The sequence below is a fragment of the Chrysemys picta genome, chromosome 10, assembly GCF_011386835.1.
Source record: "Chrysemys picta bellii isolate R12L10 chromosome 10, ASM1138683v2, whole genome shotgun sequence".
NCBI lineage: Eukaryota > Metazoa > Chordata > Testudines > Emydidae > Chrysemys > Chrysemys picta.
Window position 1 is genome coordinate 13,040,703 of NC_088800.1, and position 20,831 is coordinate 13,061,533.

The 20,831-nt window shown below is 41.3% G+C and overlaps 1 protein-coding gene across 22 annotated transcripts in view; it reads left to right on the top strand.

Moving 5' to 3' along the window:
- AKAP13 (A-kinase anchoring protein 13) overlaps positions 1 to 20,831 on the top strand; it is a 341,004-nt gene that overhangs the window by 119,829 nt on the left and 200,344 nt on the right. For all 22 annotated transcript variants that reach the window (XM_042856648.2, XM_065559282.1, XM_065559288.1 and 19 more), the window contains one exon: positions 4,652 to 4,799. In XM_042856648.2, the coding sequence (XP_042712582.2) occupies positions 4,652 to 4,799 (148 nt within the window). The remainder of the gene's footprint in view (positions 1 to 4,651; positions 4,800 to 20,831) is intronic.

Sequence of the window (20,831 nt, forward strand, 5' to 3'; positions counted from 1 at the left end):
GTCCTCTATCCTGGTTGTTTTAACAACAGCTAGGTGCATGTATCTATAGTTTTTTGCTCTAATATTTGTGAGTTAACCTGTATCTCTTCAGCTTGTTAAAATAAATTATTACCCTGATGGGCTTTGTGTAGTCCATGTGTGTATAAACCCATCAATACATGGTTAAATAAAGAAAATAAATTAATGGAGATATCCTATCTCCTAGAACTGGAAGGGACCTTGGGTCATCGAGTCCAACCCCCTGCCTTCACTAGCAAGACCAAGTACTGATTTTGCCCCAGATCCCTAAGTGGCCCCCTCAAGAATTTACCTCACAACCCTGGGTTTAGCAGGCCAATGCTCAAACCACTGAGCTATCCCTCCCCTTCTCATGTACTCTGTGCTGATTACTTTTGTTCCAAAGGAAAATGATGAGCCATATTTACAGGTTTTGGGTTTAAAAATATTAGCCTTAGCTGATATTTGTTTAAACAATCAGCTCTGTTGATGGGGTTGTCTTAAACTTTAGCAGGACTTTAGGTCCATTTAAGTATTTGCATGTGGATGCCATGGGGGGGAACAGTTTGAGCAAGGATGAAGAAACAAAAATCAAAACAAAGGGAGAGATTTGTAGGTTAAAAAGTGTGGGTTTTGAATAGTTGCTTCAAAACCAGACATATTTGTTGGAACGGAATCTTTTAGTTCTACATGTGAATTAGTAATGTTTGAATTTCAAATCTGAGACTTTTTCCCATCTTTTTTTTGTATAATTGAAAACACACACATTATATTTCTACCTTTTCTGTGTATTATTCCCTTTGTATCCTCTAGAACAGGGTACGCGGCCCACCAGGGTAAGTCCCCAGACGGGCCGGACCTGTTTGTTTACCTACCGTCTCTACAGGTTCGGCCGATTGCGGCTCCGTTGGCCTGTGCTGCTTCCCACAGCCTCCATTGGCCTGGAGCGGCAAATCGCGGCCAGTGGGAGCTGCGATCGGTCGAACCGCCGGACGTGGCAGGTAAACAAACTGACCCGGCCCACCAAGGGGCTTACCCTGGCTGGCCACGTGCCAAGGGTTGCCGATCCCTGCTATGGAACTCTGCTCTGGTATTATCTCCTGATAGACTGCAGAAGCACTTCTTCTAGTGCCTTTCTGCCACTGGTTCAATAATTTTTGTCAAGATGAATTGCAGCAGCAACAAAAAGTGGGTAATATGCTAATTGTTTAATTGTAAGCATTACTTTTATGAGCAGTGATGATGGACTAACCTGTGAGCCATGATACGAGGACTAGTGATAAGTTTAACTCTCTGCATGATCTGTACACACTTGTTTAACTAATGGTGTAATTTTATACTGATTTATTTAAATTGATGCATCTTTGTGTATGGGAACTCTTAAATGGATTTAAATCTGGTTGATATCTGGTTAGCTTGTTCCTGAAAACAGGGGAAAGCTTAATCGATAAAACTAGTTTTAGGTTGATGATATCAGGATTTTCCACTAGTGTAATGACACTGGGGCAACTTTGTATGTTGACAAGCCCGCAGGAGCCTATCTGCTGAAGCCACATTACCACAAATAGTTATGTCACCCTTGTGGTTTTCTCATCCAAAACCTGCTTAGATTTTACTACCATACGGTCCACATCTGGCATATGACTAGTTGGCAGTAATGTCAACTCTTATGATATTTGATGTTTTTCTTAAAGCCCCAGCTCTTGGAGTCATGAAATTGAGACGTTCTATTTTCTTTTTTCCTTCCCCTCCCCTCCCCCTTTTCGTTTGTTTCTCTTTCCTTTTGTTTTGCTGGTTTCCCTTTCATTTTCCCTCATTCTTTTTCTTTTTCTTTTTCTTTCGTTTTCTCTCTTTCTTTCAGTGGTGTACCTTTACTATAGAGTCCCATGGAAAGTGAATGGGGTTGGAGTGGAAGACTGGAGGGAGAGGTACTTGAGGTGGTTTCTGTTCAGTTAGTCTCCTCTAAGGCAGATTCTCTGTGGTTAGCATCCTCTAGGGAGTCCATGGGTGGTCTGTAACCATAGAAACTCCACACACAGCATCACCCAACCAGCTGCAGATAAAGAGATAAGGCAAGAGTAACACTGGATGGAGTGATGTAGGGTGTTGTGCTGTGTCGAAGGGTACATTGGGGGACTACTTTCTTGGCGAGAGGAATGAGACAAATCCAAAGATGGACATGAGGAACCAGAGATGAGTTTGGGGGAGCCAGGCCAGGGTGATGGAGGGGCAGCTCAAGTGAGGGAGCCAGAATGTGAAGTGGAGTGTGGAGGAACTGTGGGGATCCAGAGGTAGAAGATGGGGTGGGGAACCCAGGGTGGGAGGGTGAGTGAGCAGAAAGGAAGATGGAGCGGAAACTGAATGGGAAACTGGTGGATTTGTTTGGGAGAAAGTATTAATTTGAGAGGGAGGAGGAGGAGCAATGAATTGAAGGATTTTAGAGTCAAGGTTATATAATGAGACTGTGCTTGTTGTTTAAATATTCAAATTGGATTTTGCATAATCTGCATGGAGCCTTTTCCAAACTTACAACATTAATGTATGCTAAGTGGAGTGGTGACACAGGGCTAGTTAATATGGCTTACATTTTAAAACCTGAGGCATCAAACTGGTTTTGATCTTAGTAGATTAGTGGGCTAGAAAAGGACCAGACATTTCAGCCTACTGTTCCCAGTGATGTGTGTCTTAAGCAATTAATTGTAGGCAAATTATGAAGGATAGCAAAGTCATACAAAACACCCTTCACCCTTGTTATTTCTGTATGTACTTTCCTTCCCTTGCAATGAATGTATCTCCGAGGCTGCAGGAGAGTGGATTTTTAATCTTTCATAGGTATTTATACACCTTGAAACCAGTTTTTTAGAGTTGTATGTCCAAAAGAACGTGTATAATTTGCACATACGATTACTTCAGTTACATGCAGAGTTACTTATGATAACTGCATATCATTTATGCAGAGATAAGAAGGGCTCGAAAGCCTGTCTCACCGACAGAAGTGGTCCAATAAAAGATTTCATTACATCCCCCATTTTGTGTCTCTAATATCTTGGGACCAACACAGCTACAATTATACTGCATGTCTCATTTATGTATACTTCTTTGCAAACAGTTGTTCTAAAAATCTAGGTTGTGCAGACTGAGCGTAGGAGTGTCACCTGAGACAGCAAGAGATAGAGGAGAAAATCTGCCACTTATTCAGGATATATTCTGGTTTCATGGACTAGTGTATTTGATCTAAATAAGGTTTTGCAGCCTCATCAAAGCATGATCTGCTAGAGAATGTGGCAAACGAGGAGGTAATGCATACCTTGCAACAAGGCAGTGGATATTTTCAAATTGTTATAGTTTGGTAAAAGTGTAATTGCACATGACCATGTAGGCATGACAGTAAATCTTACTTCTAGGCAATATTGATATGTGCCAGTACATAGCTATCGGGTTGCAAAGGGAGTCAGATTTGAGTCCTGAAAATATAATGCCTATTCTCCTGTCTGGAGTTGTTGTTCCAGGAAGGGTAGGTCTATTGAGTATAATTTTGCAATAACACTGCCCTTATTGGTTCCTTACGATCATGTTTCTGTCCCCCTCTCTTTGTAGCAAGAGAAAACCCTATGGAATTTGATGCTTCCCTAGGTTTCTGTGTTTGTGTGTTGAGGAGGAGAGGAGTGGTCAGTGCTTGAGTTAGTTACCTTGCAGGTATCAGTAGGTAGTTACCTTGGCACAGAGAGGGATCAAAGAGAATTTAGGCTGGGATACTTTGGATACTTGAGCAATTTTTGGTTGCTCTCCATGCTTCCTTGTGTGTGTCAAACACCAATGAGATGCTACAGTACCATCGTGATATCACGGTGCTGATTTTGATCTTGTGCCGACGTTTCCAGATGATGTCGCCTACCATGGCCATTTGAACAGGGTTTGGCAATTTTTTTACATAAAAATTAGTTAGTCTTTAAGGTGCCACCAGACTCCTGGTTGTTTTTACATAAACAGTTTTTCATCAGAAAATAACACATTGTCGAAACTGAAACTTTTCGTGAAACCATACCAGTTTTGGAAAAAACTTGAACCAGGCAGGATTCTCAGGTCCGGTATGGGATTTCTGGTGAGAGAGAGGAGCCAGTGGGTAGGGTATGCACCTGGGATGTGGGAGGTCCAGGTTCAAGAATCTGCTCTGCCTGACTGAGAGCAGAAACTTGAACCTGGTCTTCCCACGTTTCAGGTGAGTGCCCTACAGACCAGACTGTGTTGGCTGTTCTGGGGTGAGGGCACTCTCTTGCTCTCTCTTTTGGAGGGGGTGGGTGAGGGGTAAAATTTTGTAAAAGTCTTGGTTTCATCCCAGTGCAATGTGGGAATTTTTCTTTTCTTTTTTTCAAACCTTGACAATTTTCATGGGATGGGAAAACTGTTTTCTGTCAGGATCTAATAGCCGTGCCTCTGCATATCTTTTTGAAGCTGACGGCTGTGCTTGATGATCTGGTCAAAATGCATGCTGAAATCTACCTGTATATCTGAAGATGGGAGCAGGACTCTTAGAGTGATGTGAAAAAGGACAGAGAGAAGAAACCAGGAGCCTTGGAGACCGAGAGGGTCTTTTATATAATAAAATTATTGACAATGTGAACTTGACCTCTGGCTTTTTTTGCCCTTTTCTTAGGGTGACTGTGTTATTACAGTACGGCTGACGGAAGAAGCTGAACTTGAAGATGATGTAGTTTTTTACTTGGTGTTTACTGGCTCCGCTGTCCAACACTGCACAAGCACTAGAAAAATTAATCGTGGGACATTGGAGACCATTGCTCCTGGTAAGCTTTCTTTGCAAAACACAGCCTAAAACAATTTGTGAAAACGGATGCATCGAAGTTTATTTAAACCTCATGTAATGTTGAGAATATTATTTTCCCCTACTTGCACAAACTTTTAGAATAAAAAAATATGTATCTGGAAAGATCATTTTAAACCAGGCTTTGACTGGATGGGTTTTTAAAAAACGATCCAGAGGCAAACGGAGGTTTATAGTGGAATCGCATCCGTACGGTAGCATAGTTATTTAATGCATAACTGTTACGCTGTACAAAAGAAAACACAACGTTTTGCTTATGCATGTTAAGACTTTGAGTAAAGGCCAGACGGAAGAGGACACAGTTGCCTTTACAGATTACAAATGTCTAGAAATGCCATTTGTTCAAGGGGATTTGCAGCGCAGTAAGGAACTGGCTGCATTTAGGTTGCTAGGGTTGAGTTGAACAGAGGCTCATTAATGTAGCCACAGGTACAGGCTTCCTCCTTTCCTGGGGGGTGCTCCACCCCAGGCCCTGCTCCTACTCCACCCCTTCCCCCAAGGCCCCACCCCCACCCCACCTCTTCCTGCCCCGAGTGTGCCCCCCCCACTAGTTCCCTTCCACCCCCCCCCCCCAGCGCCTCCTGCATGCTGCGGAACAGCTGATCGTGGCAGGCGGGAGCCACTGAGAGGGAGGGGAAGGAACTGATCAGCAGGGCTGCCAGTGGGCAGGAGGCACTGGGGGTGGGATGGGGAGGAGCTGGCTGCCGGTGGATGCTAAGCATCCACTATTTTTTTTTTCATGGGTACTCTAGCCCCGGAGCACCCATAGCATCAGCTCCTATGAATGTAGCCGTATTGAAACAAGCCCCTGCCTTAAACCTAAAACACCTTCATGCACTTAAACCCAGTGCCATAGTTTCTGAAGTTGTTGCAGGGTGTGATCTCTCTCCAATAAATGTGCTTGGTCCTTGGTGACTTTCCCACTCCTGTGGTATATAGTGCTCAGGAAGAGTCATTCTTGGAGTCTCTTTGGCCCAGGCTTCATGCAATTAAAGAAGGGCAGCACTTTCCTTCAGTGGCTTCAACACCCTGGGAATGAAAATTTTCCAGATGGCATTTTTTACTATTAACCTTTTATCCTGACTGTTGCTATACAGCGCATTGATATGAGTGTGAGGAAAAAACAGTTTATTATTTTCAACTATATACAACAGTATAGCTTATGTAATTTAGTGTATTTCCTGCTTTTTATCTATGTGGCAGGTAATGTTATAGGAGAGATGCATGTTCAATGGAATTTGCCAATGACAGCATGCTTCTGTATGTTGCTGTGGTCTCTTTGTTTCCTCCTGGTAAATGTAGTGATTAAAGCAAAGTTGGCCATATTATTCACTCTGTACAGTCTCTGTTTGCATTGTCAGGGTAATTAAAGTTACTTGGAAAGAGCAATCTAGTACGATTACTGATTACTGGAACCCAGTGCAGTCAGTGAGATTGATTCATTTTCTCATGGAAGCGATACAGAACTGGTAACTCTTAGACTGTGTTTGTGTTGTGAGTACAAGGCATACAGTAATTCTGTGACAGTATTGGGTGCCGGGACCTCATCTCTCTTGGGACCCAAATAGCAGAATTGCCCAGAAGGGAACTGAAATGATTGTGTTCCGTTTCAGCTTGAAAAGGAGCCGGAATACCTCACAGGATTTCATTACAAAAGCAATCCATTTCTATTGTTGTTATCCTAACATCCCTGTATGCAACAAAGGACACCACTTGAGCTTCTGTTTGACTTTAATGATTGTATCTGCAGTGGTGCTGGATGGCAGTTACCTCTAGTAACTTGGGTTTAGTATGTGTATTTCATGTTGGAAGATACTGTCACAGAAGGTAGGACTTCAGTATTGGACCAGTCTTTGGTGAGGGGTGGTGGTGAGGGAAGGTGAAGAGAGAGTCTTTTTTATCATACTTGTATCCAGAAAAAAATCTATTTAGCCAGTATTGTTCCTTGGTTCAGTCTCTCTTACTGAAGATGGATTTCAGAGGGTTAGTCTGTATCAGCAAAAACAATGAGGAGTCCTTGTGGCACCTTAGAGACTAACAAATTTATTTGAGCATAAGCTTTTGTGGGCTATAACCCACTTCATGAAAACTTATGCCCAAATAAATGTGTTAGTCTTTAAGGTGCCACAAGGGCTCCTCGTTATTTTTATTGAAGATGCTGATTCTAGTAGGAGAATGATCTCTCTTAGCTCAGGTTCTCCTCCTGCTGGACTCCACAGTGAATCTGCAATCATGTGCTTACCTTTTGTATTCAGCCAGTTACCTTGGAAATGGTTATGATGACTCATAGCCAAGTATTATTTGACCTCGCTGGAGGATTAACTATGAGCAAGAGGCAGTGTGTGGGAGACCAGCCCTTATTGAAACATCATAGCCGGGGTAATTAACAAGTCCTTCATGATTACACAAATTAAGAAAACCATAAGCAAAGTGAATGACTTTTGGCCAATCGTCACATGATAGAACTAGGAGTGCAGGTTCTCTGTGTAGCATACAAGGTAGGGTGACCAGACGTTCAGATATTATTGGGACTGCCCCGATATTATATAACATAAGCCCAAGACTGAGAAGTTGTTGGCTTGTTTGGGTTTTTTTGTGTAGGGGTGGGGCAGGGAAGAAGGAGGTTTAAAGAGAAAAGTTTTTAAACTCCTTTAAACCTATTATGCAAAAGAAACATTGCCATTTTGTTTCCGAACTTTTTCTGGCAGTTCTGGTTTGAAAACATACCAGCGTTCTGCTAGTACATGCGAACCAAAAAGGGGAACTGACCAGACGAGGTTCTGCTGTCTAAGCTAAAGAAAATGTTTAAAACAAACTCCCATAAAGGGAGAGCATTTGATTAGACTGAGCAACATAAGGTAGCATTAGGCAAATAATTTTTTGAACACATGACTTTAACCCTTTCAATTCTCATTATACATAAAAATATTCCATAGTCTGAATGTCTTACTTTAAACAAAAGTTGTTAAGGGCAGAGTCCAAAGCCTGCTACATTTCATCTTACTATGAATAATCTGCTCTTTTACTGTGTGTTTTCATTATTGGTCATATGATAACTAATCTTTAAAAGAAATCTTTTGACTATTGAAATACAAGCTTTTACTTCTATACATGACAAAACTGAAGAAAGGATTTAAATTTATAACCAGAGGTTGAAGATAGGGCAAGATTGTTATTTACAGAGGGATCATTTTTAATTGAAATATTAGATTCTGAATAGACTATATTACTGGGCTGAATTGTACATCAAATTAGATCATCAACTGTGATGTCTTGCAAATATTCAGGACTTGACAGTCCTACTCCCCCAATGACACAGTGGAAATAGCCAATAACCCAGTAAAATTGTCATACAAATTTGTAAGCAGAAATGGATCAGGCTTCATTTTCCTGTGGGTCATTTCACACGTCATGGGTTCATAGAAGGAATAGCTTAGTGTTTGGACCATGAAAACCCACAGTCTCCTTTAAACACATACACATGTTCATATGTGTAGTACAGTTTTGGAATGTATTACAGTGAGACTTCTGAGGGTTTTTTGTTTTAGGATTTGTTGGTGGGTTAGGTCTGAAGTGTTGAATACCGGAAATGGCAGTTTGTTAAAAGCACCTGATTATAAAATTGTTCCATCTTGCATTCCCATTGTTAGTTAGTGTTGGGGAAGGCAGGGTGGGCCAGAACTGGAGTGGGTTTCGTTCTAAAGTAATGATCACCTCGGCCAAGAAGAGGAACAAAAGTGGGAAAATCACTGTCTAGATTTGTACCAAGAGTGTTGCATAATTAACAGAATGTCACTTGTATGTCTATTGGGTGGTGGTAATTAGGATTGTTTTTATACAAGCTCTGTTTCCTTTGCTTACTGCTGTGAAGGAGATTAGTAAGAATTTGCACTTTTGCAAACTTATTGATTTTTGAGATGCTTAGGAGAGGTCATCCCATATTTTACCTTTTGATCTGTGTGCATGTATATAAAATGTTTATTACTCCATTGGATTACAAACCACATCCAGTTGGCAGAGATGGGATGTGCCTATGCCTAAAACACAAAAGCTGTAACAAAGAATAATTGAAGAGAAAGCACATTTTCAACACAAACACCTTTTATATGCTAGAATAAATTTAACAGGGTCTGTCCTCTTCCTCCTCCCATTGCCAAAGCAGGATAGTTCCCATGCTCCAAGATTAAACTCTGTCTCAGAGTCAATATCATACTTGGGCAATTATAATTATCACTTAGTTTACAATCTGAAGGCCTTGAGGTTGGAAAAAGGGGTAAACAGTGAGGTGGCAAAATTTGCAGATAATACAAAACTACTCAAGATAGTTAAGTCCCGGGCAGACTGCGAAGAGCTACAAAAGGAACTTTCATAACTGGGTGACTGGGCAAAAAAAGGGCAGATGAAATTTAGTGTTGATAAATGCACATTGGAAAACATAATCCCAACTATACATATAAAATGATGGGGTCTAAATTAGCTGTTACCACTCAAGAAAGAAGCCTTGGAGTCATTGTGGATAGTTCTCTGAAAATATCCACTCAATGTGTAGTGACAGTCATAAAAGCAAACAGAATGTTGGGAATCATTAAGAAAGGGATAGATAATAAGGCAGAAAATATCAGATTGCCTCTATATAAATCCATGGTACGCCCACATCTTGAAAACTGTGTGCAGATGTGGTCACCCCATCTCAAAAAAGATATATTGGAATTGGAAAAGGTTCAGAAAAGGGCAACAAAAATGATTAGGGGTATGGAATGGCTTCTGTATGAGGAGGGATTAAGAAGACTGGGACTTCTCAGCTTGGAAAAGAGACGACTAAGGGGGGATATGATTGAGGTCTATAAAATCATGACTGGTGCGGAGAATGTAAATAAGGAAGTGTTATTTACTTCTTCTCATAACACAAGAACTAGGGGTCACCAAATGAAATTAATAGGCAGCAGGTTTAAAACAAATCAAAGGAAGTATTTCTTCTCACAATGCACAGTCAACCCGTGGAACTCTTTGCCAGAGGATGTTGTGAAGGGCAAGACTATAACAGGGTTCAAAAAAGAACTAGATAAATTCATGGAGGATATGTCCATCAATGGCTTTTAGCCAGGATGGGCAGGGATGGTGTCCCTAGCCTCTGTTTGCCAGAAGCTGGGAATGAGCGAGAGGGAATGGATCACTTGATGATTACCTGTTCATTCCCTCTGGGGCACCTGACATTGGCCACCTTTGGAAGACCGGATACTGGGCTAGATGGACCTTTGGTCTGACCCCAGGATGGCCATTCTTATGTTCTTATGGCGATGCTCTTGCTGGTCCTTGCAGCTTCCACCACATCTTTCCTCAAATGTGCAACTCAGAAGCCTCCCAGTTATTTATAACTGTTAAAATAATAATGACTAATAATGTGTACACCACTATGAAATTACCTGACATATATATAAGTTATTGCAATGGGACCTTGTTTTGACCATTTGTTGACCATTTTCTATTTCACCTCTCCATTGACAGCCTTTTACTGACCTTCCTTTCTAAACTAGATACTAGGTGCCCTGACTGTTCTACAATTATTTGCTATTCGGAAGCTACAGGAGTAAAAGGAAGCATTATGATAATCCAATAGCAGATGGGGATCCAACAGGTATCATAAAAGGGACTTGGCTTGTTATGTAGCCTGCATATCAGCAGAAACATTTACCAGGTCCCAGTAATGGAGGATTCAAAAAAGCATAATATAGATTAAGGGTATGTCTACACTGCTGACAGCACTTTAACGTGACTGTGTAGTCGTGGCTCCAGCACTGGGAGAGAGCTCTCCCAGCACTGTAATAAACCAGGGGAATAGCTACAAGCTCTGGGACCGCACCAGCACTATCTACACTGCCACTTTACAGTGCTGAAACGTGCATCGCTCATGGTTTTTTTTTTTTTTTTTTTTTTTTTCCCCCACACTCCTGAGCGAAGAAAGTTTCAGCACTGTAAGTGGCAGTGTAGACTAGGCCTTAGTCCCTTATTGGAAGATTAGATGATTATTGCTGAAGCTCCCCTATTAGTGGAACAGAATTGTGGGTGGATCTAATGCTCCTATGAACTAAAGCAGAAGCTGAACCTGCGGACCCGGCAGGTAAACAAACCGGCCCGGCCCGCCAGGGGCTTTCCCTACACAAGTGGTGGCCTCAGTTTGAGAACCACTGAACTAAAGATTCATGAAAACTGTTCAGTTCATGATGTCTTTCAGCAGCATTTTTACCAACCTGCGGACGCATTAAGTGGTATTATGCAGTTAAACCATTTTGTTAAACTGAACATTTATTTTGTTTGTGTTACTGCTTTCCTTTTGCTTTCTAAAATGAAGCATTTCACCAAACTGCTGGCTTTTTGTTTTCCTAGTTGAGCTCATATTTATAACCCATAATTTGAAGTGTTTTCCTTTGTGCCAGAAGTAAATGCTGATGCTGCAGAGTAGTTGGAGCTTTACATCTTGTTTGGTACTTTGTGGTGATGTTTATTTATCTTAGGTTCTTATATAGTCTTCATTTCCATAGTATCTGAAAGCCCCACAAGTTTCAGTGCATTTGTCCTCACAACACTCCTGTGAAATAGGAAAGTGCTAGTCTCCCTGTTTTACAGATGGCGAACTGCATCACAGAGAGGCTAAGTGAGTTGCTCAAAGTCACGCAGGAAGTTTGTGGTGGAACAGGAAATTGAATCTGAGTCTCCTAAGTCCCAGTTAGTGCCCATTGTGTAAGTTTGTGAGGTGGGGATTTACCCACTGGGCCTTGAACTGCTACGTGCAAGCTCATTTTAAGTGGGTTACATGATTTAACATTCCTATTAATCTGGCTAAGGCTTCATTTCTCTCTCTTTCCTTTTAACTGTAGTTTAGGAAGTTAGGACTTAAATGAGAATAGGAACAGGCCCTTAATTGTTCTGTTGCAGTAACACTAGTTGGCTGCAGGCAAACAAAACTTCACCCTTAACATACTGGTAGGGTAAGAAATGTCATGTTGGTGAACCATGTCATTAAAACAATAAAGAAGGCGATTATATGCCATACCATTGACTCCACATTCACTATAGTGTTTTATCATTTATCATTTTCAGAAGTTGTCCTGTGTGAAGTAGCTAATTGATTAGGGTCTACTCCTGTAACGCTGAAGTCAATGGAAGTTTTGCACTGGTTTCAGTGGGAGCAGAATTAGGCTCTTAAGCATCATGTGTGTCTCTTTGTGGTGGTTGCCATTTGCCAAAAGTTACCATGCATTTGGGGTACCCAATTATTTCCTCTTATAATATTTCTACATATTTCCATTACTACTGCATGGTTCCATAACTTTCAGAAAATGTTGACTTTTTAATGTTGTTCACTGTATTTGTCCTTAATTATGTTCATATGGGGAGGTTCTGACTAAATTTTTTGTAATTCCTTTAATTTTAGAATTTTTTTCTACTTGACAGCTGCTGTTTAAAGTGAAATAAATTGCTATTAAATGAATATCTTCATTTAAAATATATACTTGATTTTGCATTTTTTTAAATGTATGTTCATGCTTATTCTCTTCCACCAATGACTGTTTCCCACCTAGGAAACTACTGTTAATAGAAAAGGCTGTCCTCTCGACTTTATTAAATAATCTTTGTTCTGGAAGACCAAAAGAGTAAACAAGTTATGTAACAAATGATCACTTGGCAATAATAGTCATGTGGACTTGTTTTAAAATATTCTTAACAATGAAACCTCTACAAAGCTAAAATAGAGACAGATGATGTAACCAAAAACAGTTATATACTGCAGCCTCTCTGGTATACTTTGGTGCATTATGCAGACTTATTAAAATTAGATGAAGCCAGCTAAATGACATACGTCATAGGAAAAAACTGGTGAATACTGTATAGAGAGTATCTATGACAGCGTGTTTGGAAGGTATATAGTGCCATAGATTTTATGACAACCCTACATTAACAAGCCACTGAGTGTGTATGGAAGAGGTGGAAAGATTTTGGCTAGGAAATAGATTTCAGTGTTGAAGGTTTAAAACATTGAATGTGGCCTCTCTCCATTGTTGTTGCAATATCTATTTATTTAAGCCTGTACTAAATCCATGTGTTGCAAACAGTGGGTATCTCATGTGCACACACTAAATCACACACAGGGTCCTTACATTTCAAAAGCAGAGTGTTAAACTCCTTGAGCAAAAGAACTCCTTTATCTGTTAGCAGTACAGTAACTCCTCACTTAACGTTGTAGTTATGTTCCTGAAAAATGTGACTTTAAGTGAAACGATGTTAAGCGAATCCAATTTCCCCATAAGAATGAATGTAAATGGGGGGGATTAGGTTCCAGGGAAATTTTTTTTTTGCCATACAGTAGAGTACAGTACTATAGTTGGGAGGTGCCCCGCCTTATCCCACACAGGCACAGCCCACTGGCACTGGAGACAAGGAGGCAGACAAGGAGGCTGAAGGTGCTATAGGCTAGGAAAAGCACATTGCGCAGCAGCAGTGGCAGCTTCCCCTACTCTGCAGTTCAAGTCACCGTGACAGAGGATACAATTAGCACAGGAATCCTGAGTCACCTACTAAAGCAAACCTAGCATGCTCTTCCAATGTAACTTTAAATAGCTGCCGAGGCCAAGAACCTATTGTTTGGTGTATTAAATATGAATCCTCAAAATAGGAGGCTTGGACAGGATTTCCACTTTCAGCTGGGTAGGAAGTGAAGTCATGTTTTAAGGCATTCATTGGCTTTGTGTAGCTACAACAATGTTTTGTCTCCATGTATGCTTTGTTTAATGATAAGGAGCCTGCAGGAAACGATACCACCCTTTAAAACACACCCTCAGTTTTAGTCAAGCACATTTATGGTACTGGTATAAATTAGACCCAACTTGGTTGTATATTGTAAGTTAATCATTAGCAGTTAACTCTTTGTAACTTCCAGGTTTCATATTTTTTCTGTGTATTATCTCACAGGGTGTCTCCACAGAAAAAAATAAAAGGCAGTTTTGTCAGTTTTCTTCAGTTCTGCGTGCATACGTGCAGGTGGACGAGAAGCCTGTGTTAATTTTAATTTTTTGTGTTTATATATCGTGCTGTTGCCTGAAGCAAATTCAGCTTCTAGCTAGGAGACTGTAATGCAGCACTACAGTTAGTATAAAACAAGGAGTAATGGTCTCAAGATGCAGTGGGGGAGGTTTAGGTTGGATATTGGGAAAAACTATTTCTCTAGGAGGGTGGTGAAGCAATGGAATGGGTTACCTAGGGAGGTGGTGGAATCTCTTTCCTTAGAGGTTTTTAAGGCCCGGCTTGACAAAGCCCTGGCTGGGATGATTTAGTTGTGGTTGGTCCTGCTTTGAGCAGGGGGTTGGACTAGATGACCTCCTGAGGTCTCTTCCAACCCTAATCTTCTGTGATTCTATATAGATCAGACATGTCTTTTTAAAGTGTGGAGGATAAAGTTTTACCATTCTGACAATTTACCTGTATAAAGGAGTCGCAATAAAGACTCCATAGTTTACGTTGTAGGACCGTTTCCATTGTAAGCTCACTTTTGGCTTCACTTCCAATTTCTGTTTTAAACAAAAAAACCTGCTTTCTGCATACATTTTTTCATGTTGAGTCCCTGCCCAGAGAAGCCGTTTTTTTTTAAAAAGCTGGAGGTTAATCAGAGAAGCCAATTTAGTTATGAGACTGAAAAATGGATGGCATTTCACTTTCTAAAAATGTTTTTAACGTTTGCCTGCTCCTGGGCAAACATTGGTTTCTTATCAGCGCTGACCATCTCTTAACACAGATTTTGGTATGGATTCTTGGGAAGAAATGTCCCAATCCACACTGAACTGAGGGTGGGCAGAGTTCAAGTTGTTAGGGTAGTTCGTGGATAGGTAAAGTTGATGAAACGTTTCTTGTTTCACTTTATATGCTCTTAATATTGTGGATTTTGTAATTTGCTTACAAAGAGAGGGCAATGTGTAGAAGTTTGCCATAGCTCAAATTCAGTCATACCCCATGTGCACCGATAAATAAAACTGCTTTTCAATCTGTTTATGTATTTATAATGTGCCCAATGTTGTGCTTGGTACCCTTCAAAAGAGAAGGCAGACCTTCTTTCTGCCCTGAGAAGCGCACAGACTAAATCAATCCTAATTGAGACAGGGAGAGAGAAATGTGAGAGGGACAATACGGTAACTCAGCAAGAGCTATCGGATGGTCTGATGGAGTAATGCTTGGTGTATATGAGTTTTCACAGGGTTAAGGAGTGTGTTCATTGGCTAACGTCATATGGATATTGTGTCATAAATGTGTGTTGATGGTTCTAAGTGGGAAAGGCGTTCCAAGCAGAGGAATAGCAGGGAGGAAAGCCCCAAAACGTTTGCGAAAGTAGTGGGCAAATGTGGTATGAAGTCTGGTGTCATTGGCAGAGCAGCTAAAATTCCTATTAGAATATTATTTGGTTTTATACAGTGGTCATGCGTAACGATTTATCGTTTGCCTTAGATCGTTGTTTCTCAACCCTTAGGTCATGACTCCCCAGGGTGTCATAAAAGGCAATCTAGGGGTCACAAGACATTGAACATTTTACTACAATTAAATCCACTCTCTTCCGCTCCCTGCCCACCCTTTCCCTTCAAGGACAAGTATTCTTGACCTCTTGAAACACGCTCAAATTATATAGGCGTATTTGTTGTTGTTACTGATACTTTAATAAAGAAGTAAGAGTAAAAAGTGAATGGGAGTCGTGAAGTTTTTTGATTTCCAATAAGGAGTTGCTGTGGCTGGTATTGCAATTTCCTGGAGATCTTACAGTATTAAGTTTATGTATCGTTGGGGTCAGGAATTGTATGTAATTCCATGGGGAAGGATGACCACAGGTCTTCCAGGAACTAAGATTAGGTTAATTGACTCAGGTTGTGATACCTCCAGAGAAGTTCCACCATCTAGAGAGGCATAAAGTAGTTCAAACTGGATTCTCCAGAGACCAACAGACAAAGAAAGGACTTCTGGATAAATAGTCTTAGTTTAAACTGTTGCAGGGCTACGTTTCACATCCAGCAAATGGTCAGAACCTTTTGTCCAAGGGGGACCTCAATCCTTCCTGGGAAGGGTTGGAAGGACTTTGACCTACTGAGGCCCTGTAAGACTGATGGATGACATCTGGTAAACGTCTAGAATGCATGTAGGATCTTTTTTTGTTTTTATATGTTTTCTTTGTATTACTTTCACCTTAAGAATAAATGTGCTTGCTTATAAGGGTCTGTGCATTAATTTATAACTGCTTTCAATTATGCTGTTCATAACCCATCAGAGAGAACCAAAGTGCAGATGCTAGCTTGTTTAGGAAGTCTCGTTTGCTGGGAATATCACAATGTAGTCTGAGAAAAACAACAGTCAGGAGGGGGAGAGATACAGGTTTCTGCCCAAGAAAGGTAATGGCTGGCCTAAAAGTAGGTGCCAGTGATGGGCCATGGAGGAGGAATACAGGTACAGTTTTCCTGATCTGTGACAGTTGTCAGTCAACCTGAAAGGAGAGCCATATCTCTGCAAAATTGATATCTCACAGAGATCTGGCCTTCCTTCAATTGCTCATTATATTCAAAAGCCATATTGCATGCTTTTTGGCCATGTCACCAGGATCAAAACACCCCGGCACACTGTGCTCTCAAACTCTCCATTGATGAGCAAAGGGGTACATGCCCTGACCCTACCTGGCACTGCTCACTGGGCTACCCCATTGATTCTTGGATTTGCAGTATTGACTCAGATTTGGGAACTTCAGTATACAATGCCTGGTGCGATGCCATCAGCTGTGGTCATTCTGGCTGGCACAATGGTCCTCAGTAGTCTATGCATGCTGGATGTTGATGATGAACCTGAAAAGATTGAGAGAGACTGCTTTGAGATGGTGCCTCCAGGGCCGGCTCCAGCTTTTTTGCCGCCCCAAGTGGCGAAGCGGGGGGGGAAAAAAAAAAAGATAAAAGCCGCAATCGGCGGCACTTCAGCAGCAGCTCTACCGCGCCGCTTCATTCTTCGGCAGCAATTTGGCGGCGAGTCCTTCGCTCTGAGAGGGACTGAGGGACCCGCTGCCGAAGACCCGGACGTGCCCCCCCTTTCCATTGGCTGCCCCAAGCACCTGCTTCCTTTGCTGGTGCCTGGAGCCGGCCCTGGGTGCCTCAGATAACCAAATGACTGGCTGCAGTGTTGTAAGTATTCCTGGTAGTAAGCATAGGGGAACTGTTCCATACACCAAGCATGTTTGTGTTTTTCAGAGTACATGAGTTGATACTTATCATACGTAAAGGAAATCCCTGCAGCGTAGTTGTTAGAGCAGGGAACAGGTGACCAGGAGTAATTGAGTATGCCATCAGTGTCACTGACTGTTTGATCTTGGGCAAATCACTTAACCTTGCTCTGCAACCTGTAAAATGAGCATAATCGCATTAACTATCACTTATTTCATAGAAATGTTGGGAAAATCAGCTAACATTTCTAATGCTATTTGACATCCTCTGGGGAAGGAGTTGTTGCAGTCCAGATATTATTGTAAGGGGCTCTTTGAAGCTGAGAGAAATGTTACCCCACTGGAGACGGTCCCTTCAGAAGGCTGTATGTGTGCATTCATGTTTTGAAGCATACTCACACGCACCATTCCTGAAGACATTTCAAAGCAGGGGGCAGGGTCCTCTTGAGCAATCTTAGCATTTGTCATGCTTGTTACTTAATTGCTCCTCTTTCTTTTGAACTGATTGCCAAAGTCAGAACCTGTCCCAGACACTCACCCCTGAATCTGATGTTTTGTCAGATGGAGGGAAGGAGAACATCAGAGCATTTGAGGGGATAGAATACGGTTACCCTTTAGGAGAACATGCCCCTTAGGTTAGCAGAACACATGTTTGATCCCATTAGATATAAATGAATTATCACTTCCCTTGCTTCTCTGAAAGCTGTATTGGCTATTTTATGTGTGAGTTCTGAGAGACCTTTACTGTCTGCAGATCAGTGCATAAAGTGTTTGCAATACACTGCACTGAACACCCATCTGGTTTTGCTTTAAATTGGGTGCAGAAACTCTGATGTTTGGGCTGTCTCTCTCTCTCTCTCTCTCTGTTCATGGGAACTCAGTTCAGCATGGCTAATGGATGTCTGCTATGAGAACATGAGTGCAGTGCCAGTTTATCTGACAACGGGAGTCCAAATATCACACCTGGGATTTCTCTTGCTACTCTCCTAACTGAAAAGCCTGTACTAGTGTCAGATAGGCAGAGGAATTGTAAGAAGTGAATGACCTGAACTATTTGTCCGTGCATTACCTCACTCCCTTAACTATTACTTGGCATTGCTTGGGGGAGTTCAGACTGAATTCTGAGTGACGGCAGGTTTTTAGAGTAGGGGTTGTCACACTGTCTGGAGAGGCTCACAACTATCTGAGTGCCAATCTCAGATCAGACGGTCAGAAAAAGGACAGACACCCCAAACTGGTGGTATATTTTATAATTGGATTTCACCAAGCCAATAACAAATATGCACTCCTGGATTACTATAACAGTATTACATGGAGTCACAGACGGTCCCCTTAGACTCTCCAGCCTGTCTTGCCATGCAGACAAACTGAACTTAGTGATAAAAGTTATTAAAATAAAAAATCACACCACTTCAGGTTACTCCCAATCTCAAAGGGTTGGTCGCTTACCCCACATCAGTCGATACTCTCGATCTCAAAAGCAAGCAGCCGATTTCTCTAGTAAACGAACTAAAGGTTTATTGGGTAAGAAAAATAAATGAGTTATTGAGAGGTTAAATCAGGTAAAATACATTAACAGGTGAGTCAAAATTTGTATGTCCAAAATGATATCAGAGATGTAGTAATCTGCTAGTTTTCATAAGTCTCTCTTGGTTACACAAAGTAACTTGGGGGATCTGTCTTGTGTCTGGAATGCTTTCCTGTGAGTGTCCAAAAAGTTCAGAGATGCAGGATCATTCCCTTAGACAATTATTTATAGATCCAGCTCTCACAAGACAATCTGACCAGTGTCTTCACCCACCTGGGTTTTGATGAGTAGCAATTGTAAAACTTAGTTTGTGAATTTCCATTCTTGAACACAACAGCCCTTGCTTTGAAGTTAGCATTTTGCTTCTATTGTATTCACAAGTAATTTAGTTACAGTGATGTACAAAATTCAATTCTAATTGGGATAGATAAATGAAAACAATACAAGTAACATTTCATTAGTTTTCGTGCAGTTTACACTCAAACATCATCTCATCTTAGCACTCACACACACCTTGGTCTAGGTTATCCAATTACAAGGTATACATAATGATGTAATGCGATAGTAATCAGTAAGTAATAGATAAGTGAAGGCAATAGCATTCACATTTCCTTTGAACTAAATTAAAACGTGAGTGAATTAGTACACGTAACATTTCTTTGATATTCTCACACAAGTGAATTGACCTATTGCTCTGACCTGAGCTGGCCTGTCAGCATCACAGGGGTATTATAGGCACATTTTGCAGATGAGACGCTTTTTACCGTACAGCCTAGTAAACAGCCACCGCAGGTTGCTAACAGTGTCTGTGTTGGTGAAAACAGAAAGCGTGCAGCACCTGAGCTGGTTTCCATGGGTTGATGCCATGTCATTACTGTATTATGTACATTGTATCAATATTTTTGTGTAATAGGGATTGAAAAGTTTACCAGACACCTGCTGTCCAGAGGACTAATCCTGCAGCCCGAGGAATAAATGAAAGGCAGAGTGGGAGACTTGTCTATATTAGTAATGTACTTATTGCTGACAGCAGGCGTCATAGACTGGTGGCAAGGATGGTTAAACTGCAAATCCAGAATTTGCATCATTTCAGAAACCATGTTCCAGACCTTGCTCTGAGCAGAGCTCAGCCACAGGGTTCAGAAATGGTGTTGAAATTGGTTTTGTCTTCTCTTGCAGTTAATCAATTTTAGCACTGGTTCTGCCACACCCGCTGCTTCATCTTTCACATCAGTAGGTGTTGGATAAATTTGAATCTCCACTCCATTCTAGCTGCTGGAAGGGAGAAGGAGTTTTGTGTCTCATCTGCTAATTCCAGAGCCTCCAGGTTGCAAGGAGAGGTCTCAGCTACTCTTTCTCCCCTAGCCTCTGTTTTTGTGTGTCCTCCTCTCCTGTGGAAGCCGCTGTTGCCTGCCCCTGTTGCACATGTTTTTCTCCAGAAGCAGCATGACATTAACCTGATACTTGACAATTTGCTGACTACAGAGTCCTGAATAGCAGCGATGAAACTGATCTTTTTACTGAAACTGACTATTTGGCTGACGCTTGACAAATCAAGGAGCAACAGCAGAGGCATTGGAGCAGTCTGTCTTCAGACTGGGAAGACAAACCTGCATTTGGTTATATCTGGAAGGTTTTCTTCCTGACCATAAGGGCTAGAAACTTTTTTTTCTTTATAAATAAAAGTGATTACTGAGACCCACTCCCAAACACAAGGGAAGGCTACCCACTCATCATCCATGTGTGTGAGTAAATGAAATGTTCAGGCCCAATTGTGAAAATTCCGTCATCTCTTTTATTTAATAAAATAAATAAATAAACAGGGTTTGATCAACGTAGTAAGATGCTGAGGTCATGGGTAGAGAGAGCAGCTTTTCCAGTAATTAGTGAAGGGTCTGTGCTTGTTCTGGCAAAAACAGCAATGACGTCAGTCTACCATTGGAGCGAGAGACCGAGACTGCAGAGAACATTGAACTTGAAACATAAACCTTATTATTAAAGGGGCTTGTCAGACAATTTTAAGTGTCGGTCATGCTAAAAAGATGAGATTTTTTTTTCCACCTTTTAAATTGCAGGGGAGTTTATCTTGCATTTTCTGGGTCTAGGGAACTGCTGCCCTGTTGCACTGGCCTTTCATTAAAATAAGTAAATGAAAAGTCAGCAGAGATGTGAAAATAATCTTCTCTCACTCTTTTTTGGAAAATATGAAAAGCAGCAATTTCCCTGTTCTCTGG